At 39.2% G+C, this 9440-nt stretch overlaps 1 protein-coding gene across 6 annotated transcripts in view; it reads right to left on the bottom strand.

Annotated features, from left to right (window-relative positions):
* Positions 1–1058: 1058 nt before the first annotated feature.
* Positions 1059–9440, bottom strand: part of ths (thisbe) — a 200207-nt gene continuing 191825 nt past the window's right edge. For all 6 annotated transcript variants that reach the window (XM_017632002.1, XM_017631983.1, XM_017631999.1 and 3 more), the window contains one exon: positions 1059–8528. In XM_017632002.1, coding sequence (XP_017487491.1) covers positions 5220–8528 — 3309 coding nt within the window. In that variant the 3' untranslated portion in view covers positions 1059–5219. The remainder of the gene's footprint in view (positions 8529–9440) is intronic.

Genomic DNA, 9440 nt, shown 5'->3' with positions numbered 1-9440 from the left:
TCGGTGTTATGCAGACAAACTTTTGTTTGCCAAATTAAATGGCGGCTGCTTAGTTTGCTCGGAGGTGGTTATGTCGAGTTTGGCACAGGGTTGCACGTTCATTATGGTTTTCATGGCTATTGCCAACACGAAATGAGAATTTCAGATGTACATAACGCGCAAAATTTAAAATTTTTGTATATGACAACACCGAATTTGCTGCAGTTTGACCAAACAAAATTAGTTTGCTGTGAGAGTCGCCAAACTCGCTCTCTCCGAGTTTGCTGCAACAACAATTGCACGCAGTTTGCCAAACAAAATTTCTGCATAACACCGACCTTAGATGAAACGAGTAGAGACAGGCAAATGTTAACAGCTGTGCGGGGCTTTTTAAACTTTTTATGCATCTATAGATGTGCACAGGCTGAACTCTTTCTCTGCCCTCTACTGGCTTACAGTGTCGTGCGAAAATTATGCAGAATTCAGTTTTTCTTTTTTTAAATAGTATGTATGTATGTATGTAGGTGTATGCGCGTGTGAGTGCATAAATAGTTTTTGTGTTACATTTTCGTGTTTCGTTTTTGAGGCAACAAAATTAATTTACAAATATAGGCGTTTAAATATATTTTTTTCTCGTTTTTTTTTTACTTTTATAATATACTGACTACTCTCATCGTACTCGTATATATGTTTAACCACTTCTTGTTTTTAGTTATTCACTTATTACTTACTTTCATTACATATTTTCATTGCTGTATCATCCATTTTAATACGCTACATGCATACACAGTACTATAAATGTCTCTAAGCCTTACGCAATTAGTAGTTAACTGAAGTGTGAATTAATATTTTTTCGCATTTTCTTCGGCATTTTTTTGCTTATTTTTTAGCTTTCCATATTGTTTACGTTTAGTTGGAGTACTTAACTGGAAATTATTTTAATAGAAATAAAAAAATATTGTTGTTTTTGTATGCGTGTAAATATGTATATTAAAAAAAATAAGAAAAATCAACAAAAGTAGTTGCGAAAACAAGTTTCAAAATAAAATAAAAATTTTAAAATTAAAGTTTAGCTACACTGTTCTTTTAAATTTTTATATGTATGTATTTTAAGTTGCAGCTTAATTCTTTAACTATTCTTTATTACTAGCATGACATTCAAAGTGCGCTCCAGTTTGCATGTACTTCCTGTATATAATATCTACTGCAGTGTATTTTGTTGTTGTTAGTAGGTTATATATTTTCAAAGAACCATTTAAATCTAACTCCTTTTCAATTACTCATGCATTAAATTTTTCTCTGTTCATTTTAATTATTAACTAATTAATTGCATTACTTCGTACGCTTCTCTTTCTATACAAATTCATTCGTATTTATAATTTTTTAACTTATTTTTAGGGTTTTTATATTTGTGGAAATGGAAATAATTTGTTTAACTATAGGTTCTCTACGTTCCATTCCTCGTTTGGTTAAGTCTTAACTTTTTTATTAAATTTTTTCATCAGGTTTTGCCATCAAACAGATCTCTTCGTCTTGTTAGGATTAGTGTTTTATTGATTACTAATTCGGTTATAAATGATAAATAGTACTTCTCGTTTTTATAAATATTCGAGCAATAAATTAATATTGTTAGTTTAACGGTGAAGTATTTACTGTTTGTTAATTAAACTCTGTTACTATTGTTTTTGTCGGTATTTATGTATTTAGGTTGAAATTTAAGAACGTTCTTTTATTTTCAAATTAATTTCGTTGATTGTTTCAAATAAGTAGTTGGCTAGAAAAATTATTATTTATTTTAGGTCGCTCAATGGGCGATTTTAAAAGAAAATGCCCTCGCCTCGACAAGCTAAGTGTTTTTTGATAAATATAAGCTCTAGCTGTATCTCCCACTTTGCGAATCTCAGAAGTCTTCTTATAAACACTGATGAACAGCCGATCCACGCTACAGATCTTATTGTGTTCGCTCTCAAAGCATATAAAAAGAATAGAAAGCTATAAAAAGCTTCTTGCGGTATACTTACATACGTACATACATGCATATATTTTGACCTTGACTGTTACGGTCTGAGTTGGCCACATAAGCTTTATACATATTTAATATCGGGCCTTTTCAAGTTTTCTGTCTATTCCATGTAATACATACTGCTTCGAACCAAAACATAATCCCTAAGAGAAGCTCTTTAAAGCTTTCTATAGATTTTTGTAAGTGAACAGAGTGAAAGCTCGTCAATGATAAAAAATCTGTACTTTAGACAGCTGTTTTATATAAGATATAAAATATACAGATAGCTTAAAAAAGCTTCTTCCATGGGATATGTGTAGGTCGTCACTATTTTTTTTATAGAACAGTGACGGCCACCAGGAAGAGGTTTACATCTGTGCACGTCCCTTGAAAGTGTATAGAAAGCTTCTGGTCGTTATAGTTTGACCAATACTGATCTCAATAGAGAGCGCATAAGTAGCTCTTTGTAGTGTGATTACTATAGAAAAGCTCGCGAGCGAAATCTCGAAACCTTTCTTAAATATTGTGTATCTATGTTTGCGCTCAGAGAAAATGCTTTCTCAGCTGGCAGAGACCTGTTGGCATCTAGAACAGCGATGAGCAGATAGAGCTTTTACTCTGCACGCCACAATACAAAATATATAGAAAGCCTAAAAGAGCTTTGCCCGCGGGCAAGGTAGTGCCCATCACCGATCTAGAATATATTGAGCCGTCGTTAATCGCCTTGAGCATAAACCAAAGATCAATAGAAATTCAAGGATTAAAAAATTGAGAATCAAGACATTTGGAAATGTGCGGAGCATATAAAATGTCGCGAAAAAAAATATTTATAAAAAATCGACAGAAACTCAGCACAATGCTAAAGTGAGAAATGTTATATCTGGAAACTTTGTAAATTTCATACGGTTATTTTTTGATTAAGTTTTCAAAAAGATTTTATTTATTTTTTTTTAATTATAAATTTCTTCTAATTAAGTAGTTGCTATATTTTCGTATTTAATAAATAGTTCCCTTATGCGTTTAGTTATGTTAAATTTCAATTTGTATATAATTTTTCGCCTACGCTTGCAAAAGTCTAAATTCTTTATTAAATTTTTGTAATTTGTTTTTGGTTTAATGCTAAATTTTTAATATGTATTTCTTTGATGTGGCTATTTTCTTGTTGAACGCTTGCTGCACATAATTATAGGAAAATCTGCATCGGTCCATAATTTCTAGCTCTCTTTACTTCCCATTCGGTGTGTAGTGTTGCCACCATTTTCAAAAACGTTTTTCAAGTTGCAGTAAATTCATGTTCTTCTATTACCTATCACCATTTTGCTAGATGCTGTCCTAATACATTTTTTATAGTGTAACCTTTTTGTTTGAAATTTAATTAAATTTTTTATTTTTTTTCAAATATTTAGTTTTTTGGTAGTTTGGAAGTGTTACTGTGTGCGATTTAGTTGACAAAACATTAATTTCTCAGCGCTGTTGCTCGTTTTAAAGTACAGTTTTTGGTTATAATTTTTCCTTTTTTCAAAACTACGTTCCGGCAAGGCGGTTTTCTCGGATTTTGTTAATTGATTTTCGCTTTTTACAGTTATTTATTTATACATAAGTAGCTAGTCGCTTGGTATGCATTTTGCTGCACATATCGAACAGCGTTAGTGTTACTTTCTGCCAAACATTTTGTGCTATTCTGCTTTTTTCAAAAGTATAATTTTTTCTATTAGATATTTTGTTTAGTTTTTTTTCCCAAGCATGTTCATTACTATTTCTGCATATTTAGCGGATTAAATTGTTTTGCTATTTAATTTAATTTTTTTTCCATTATTACTTATGCCAGCTGCTTATTGTCTCATTTATTAATTTTCTGCAACAAAACTTGCATTCAATATTTTTTTGTTTTGTGTTTAAAATTAACTTCGTCGCATCCAGAAAATGTTCTCGTTTATGTTGTATTAAAGAATGTTCATATGTATTTAGCTTGTGTATGTGTGTGCTCACAACATTCGTGCAATTCGTGTACCAGTACATATGCGTGAGCTTGGTGCTGAGGGTGTCGTGTTGAGTGTTTCGTGAGATATTTTTCGTGTGAGCCTGGCAACGCTGTGATTACAAAATTTTCCATATTTTTTTCTTTAAATATCTATAAGATATAATAGTTTTGCAACATGTAAATTTAAATATATATATGTTTTTTTTTTCAATTTCAATTTCTACATGTTTCAGTACAAATCTTAAACGACAACTATTTTTTCAACGTATTGATTTTTTCTTTTTATCAAAGATTGTTTTTCCAGCGTCTGAGTAACTATGAAATTCATTTCTATTTGTCTTCTCCAGTATTAAATTAGTCATTCTTTTTCGAGCTTTAGGAACTTTCCTAAAGCTGCTTTCCAACCAAAATAAAATTTTCAAACTTTCATACGAAAAACAGTTTCCAACAGTGTTTGTAAGAGCTTTCACTAATAAAAAGCTTTACAACTTTTGTGAAAGGAATCAGGGGCGAAACTCTAAAAACTCCTGAAAGCTTCCACGAAAGCTTCTTTTGAAACTCGCAGATTTCAGGTTTGCACAATCATTGATTTCTAATTCAATTTAACTTTACTAATTTGAATTTATCTTAAGTCACACAAAACTCTAAAACTGGGAAACATTTCTGTACAAAGATTCCAACGCAAGCTCTGTTAATGTGCTTTTGCGCTTCAGTATTTGTTAAAAAGATGAGGAATCACTCATTTAAGCTATAGAAAGGCAAGAAAAAAACTATTTAGCACCCACCCTTCTTAAGTATGTAGTGCTTTCACTGCGAAACGATATTTGTGAAAGCTCTATCTTCAGACCCGATGTTGTTCAAAAAGTTCATATCGATATTATATTAAATTTCCGTGGAAAGTATAACCTATACTTTAAAATTGAGATGCAAGCATTTCACGGCTAAGTTCGTTTGAGAAATTTCCAGCCAGAAAACTACTTGTGGACTTCTCCAAACCGGCACTTACGCAAAGCTACGCCCTAAGAGGAAGTCGAAATTTTGTTAAAGCTTGCTTTCAACTTAACATTTCATTTGAAAGCTTCTGTGGCTATTGAACAGGTACTAAGCATCTTTTAAACCTTCAAAAATTCTTAGTAAATTTTTCCGGTCGGTTAAAAAGTCCTTTTAAAGCTTTCCATTGAAATATCAGATCACGATTCCAGATTTGTATTGAATCTTACACGCTAAAGTAATCGACTAAGAGCGGCTTTTCTTCGATTACGCGTGTCGCCTTCCTCCACGCCTTTGCCTCAAGCTCATCATGCGCTTCCTTTCCTTATTTATCTTGACCTTTGCTAGCCGTATCGATTCGGGTAATGTCGCCGTCGCTGAGGTGGGCAGATAACCGCTTACGATGGTCAGCCGACTGTTGCGCGTCGCGTCGGTCGCTATGCGCTCGGTAGAATGTTGTTCTGCCAACTCGCCCGAGTCCTCCATTAGGTCTGGATAGACGCTGATGTTGTCAATATTGTCGATGTCAATGTCGCCAGCGTTGTTCCGCACATAGGTCAGTTGGTGAAAAGGTGTGGCCAGCAGCTTTTGCGTCGATATGCGTATCGCCTTCTTCGTGGTGGTCGCTGCTGCGACGGCAGCTGTCGAAGTTGGCGTTTCGCTGGTCGTCGCAGTTGAGCTGGCTGGCGCGGCTGATAAAGTTAATGGGATGAGTGTGTTGGCTGTTGGTGGATGTGCCAAGTGATTGCTGTTGCCGTCAAAGTGCTGTAGTTGCAACGGATTGTTGAGCGGCGAGATGGTTTTGTTTCCCAGTAATTGTTTCATCGGATAGATGTGCTGCTGCGATGTCGTTGTCATTGTTTTCGATGGAGTTGTACTATTCGTTGCACCTACTGCCGTCTTTATTGTTGTTTTAGCTGCGGCACGTGATGTTGCCATTGTGCTGCTGTACCCTTGTGCTATGCCTGCTGCTGGTGTTTGCAACTTGTTGCTGTTGATGTACAATTTGCTGCCCTGTCGGTGCAACTTTCCCTCACCACCCAAGTATTTCTTGCTGTAGCTAAGGCTGGATTCGCTGGCCACTAGCGTCTGCAGCGGTTCCTGGGACACTGATTCAGCAACTACGCTTTCGCCGCTTCTGTTTATCTGTCTGCGCTTACTCTCATTCCTTTGCTTGCTGACCTTGTGCCAGGCGTAATCGGCGCTCGCGCTAGGCGACAATTCAGCGAAGCCCTTATCCCAAAAATTGCTGCCACTATGATTCATATGTTGCTGCCACCACGCTGCGCGATCGTCTAATGGGAGCTCGGTTTCTGTGGCTTCTGTTGCTGGTCGCGCAGTGAGCGCAACTGCTTCATCTGAGTATTCGTCTCCACGTCGCGGTTTCCAAGCGTATTTGTGATTGCTTCTACTGCTGCTGGTCGCCAGAAATTGATTGTACAAAAGTGTAGCTATGCTGGCAGCAATGCTGGATGGTCTCTTCCGCTTCTGGCTGCCGTCCATTTTGTTATTTTCCTGCTCGTTTACCGCCATGTGGACGTCTCGGTGTTCAACAGTTGTTATCATTGTGGCAGCAACATCTGCCAGGGCTTCAGTGAAGGCGCCGTCGCTGCTGCTGCTGCTACTTTCCAATTCGGTTTCACTAGAGGTAGAATTCATTGTTGCATACAAATCAGCGTCATTAGCAGTTTGCGTTTCCACTGTGGCATTGACGTCGTCTGGTAAAGTCGCTGTAGCTGCATCGCTTACGGTCTCTAAAGCTGCTGTGGGCGCTGGAAAGATTGTTTCAGCAACATCACTATCGCTTACTGCTGCCGCTTCTGTGCCCACGGTTGCTGGTGACCAGCTGTGATCGCTGCTTTCGGACAACATTGTCGACGTGGATGCCACATCTTGCTCTTCCGATGCTGACCCCGCCCCATTGAGTGTTGTATAGTGTTGTGGTTGGGAATTAATACTGTTTAGTTGATTGTCTGCTGCTGAGGTTGGCTCCGGCGACATGTTGCTGTCGTCCATCTCAGCAAGCAGTGTAGAGTTGAGTGCCTCATCTGCCCACGCCCCGCTGGTAAAATCTGTGAAGTTGCTATAGTCGCTTGTAGGCGTGAGCGAGGAAAAGCCGTCAGTAACATCGGTTGTTGACGCCGAATACGCAATTGACGACACCGATGACGACAACAACGATGGAGATGAGGCTGTGTAGGCATCCAGTGGACTTGCTGATGCCGCTGCTGTGCTGGCGAATGTAGTTGGCGAAGATAACCACTCGCCGCTGTAATCGCCGTTTGTTGTTGCCGACGAAATGCTGCTCACACCATCTGCCAGCGCTTGCGAAGTGGACGACGAGAAGAGCGGTGGCGTCGGCGACTCATTCCACCACCATGTGGTTTGCGTTGGCGAGGCGTCGTCCTGCCGCGTTTGCTGCGGACGCGCACGTAGTGGCAACATTTGCTGCTCTAGCTTCTGCTGCTGTTTCTTCTGCTTCCTTACTTTTCTTCGTCGGCCCTTGCGTTTATTCGCAATTGTAGTTGTTTTCATAGTTGTTGTAGTTGCAGTCGCGCCCTGCTCAGCAGCATTCATCGCCGTTGCAGTTTGTTGCCCAACTGCCTGTGCGTCAACGCTTTTATTGCGCTTGCGCTCCTTCCAACCGCCGCCCACTGCTGCTGCCGTCGCAGTCACTCCGAGAGCAGCTTGCGTTGTTGTTTCCGCTGATGCATGCTCCTGCGCTGCTGTTGTTGTTGTTGCTGCTGCTGCTGCTGGACTAGTTATTTTGCCGCTGCGCAGACGCAGGCGCAGCTGCTGCTGTCGCTGATGCTGCCGACGCTTCTGCTTGTGCTCATGTTGGTGGCGGCGCGCAATCAAATTTGGATCGTTGTGGTGATGCCGCACTTGATGCTGCTGCTGCTGCTGCTGCTGCTGTTGGCGAACATGCTCACGTGTACGGCTGTTGCTGTTGTTGTGATGCTTTTGCTGACTTACAACTATTTGATGTTGCTGCTGCTGACTATTACTAACTAAATTACTACTATTGTTGTTGTGGTGGCTACTGCTCTGGTTATTGTTGCTATTGCTGCTTAAATTGCTACTATGGCCATAAGTGTACTCTTCATTTTGGTCGTTATTGTTGTTGCTGCTATTGCCGCGCATCTCATTCACTCGCTTATTTTTGTTGTTACTGCGATTACGCGATATCTTATTGCTGCTGCGTTGCGACGCTGTTGCAGTTGCAGTTGCGGTGGCTGTTGCCGTTGCCGCCGCCGAGAGCGCCGCTCGCTGTGACGACAATCTTGCTGAGGCCCCTGATGTCGTATGCGTATGCGTTGTTGCTGTTGTTTGTAAGCCGCTGATGTTTTTGGTGTTCTTCGCTCTCGGTGCAAAATAGTTGGTGTGCTGATGGAAAAACTGATCGGCCTGTATCTTTGTGAACAAATAGCAGGCATCGTTGACATTCTTCTTCGGCCCGACCGCCTTACCTTGGTGCGTGAAGCCGACACGTCGCTGCAGATCGACTACGGAACGAAACACGAAATAACCGTGTACGATGGTTTCGTTGAAGTAGCAGGTGTCGCGCAGTTCTTTCTGCAATGGAAAAGATAGAAATGAATTAAAGAAAAAATTTGATTATTTCAACTTAAGAAGTACTACAATAGCCTAGCTGCCCTGTGCGTTGCGGCTGTGTTGAGAAAAGAATCTTTCGCCTACACTGGAATGCTTTCATTTTGGCTCGTCTGCCCTAAATTGTAGGAATGTATCAATTGCATAGTGTTGGTACTGAATAACTACAAGATCTTCGATTCTAACTTTTTCGAATCACTCTTATTTCGCCCGAAATGTATTTTTAGTAACTCTCGATTGTTTTGAGAATCTATTTTTTGTTTTGGCCACTTTGCACCTACTTTGATTGATTTTTAATTGCGCTCTTGTCTGTGTTTCAAGTACTTTATTATAAATATTTGTGTTTCTTTTTTGTAAACTCTTGCGCACGCGAGTTTGCTATTTACGTCAATTGCACGCACGCGCATGCCCTTCAGAGCGTCAAACTTCACAGTCAATGACTCCAAGTGCATTTGAACTGGATTTAAAAATAGATTTTTGTGGAGTTGTTGTAGCGACTGGAGATTTTTAAAACGATTAACTCGTTTGCTGGAAAAATGTCATAACCAAAAACAATCCAAAATTTAGTTTTTTTTTTTTAAATCGCATCGACCCTCTGAATCCTTTCTACATACTTATTTATGCATTTATTCCTTCCGAAAAAATTAAGTTGGGTTGCGAGGAGCAAAAGTTAAATTAAGTGCTCAAACTTCTAAATATTTGGAAATAAAATGAGATCATTCCCACTTTTCCACCATTTACGCATGTAGATTCACTTGTTTTGTTTACACAACACTTAAAATGCAAGCCTGCAACTCGTTGCCACCAATTACAATGTACGAATATGAGCCAACTGAGTGTCAATGGTGCTGCACATGCGCAACGTATTTCCTTGAC

Source organism: Rhagoletis zephyria, unplaced genomic scaffold (assembly GCF_001687245.7).
Source record: "Rhagoletis zephyria isolate East Lansing unplaced genomic scaffold, Rhagoletis_zephyria_1.1 Rzeph_scaffold_00095, whole genome shotgun sequence".
Lineage (NCBI taxonomy): Eukaryota > Metazoa > Arthropoda > Insecta > Diptera > Tephritidae > Rhagoletis > Rhagoletis zephyria.
Note: the sequence above shows the minus strand (reverse complement) of the source record. Positions and strands in the feature narration are given on the sequence as shown.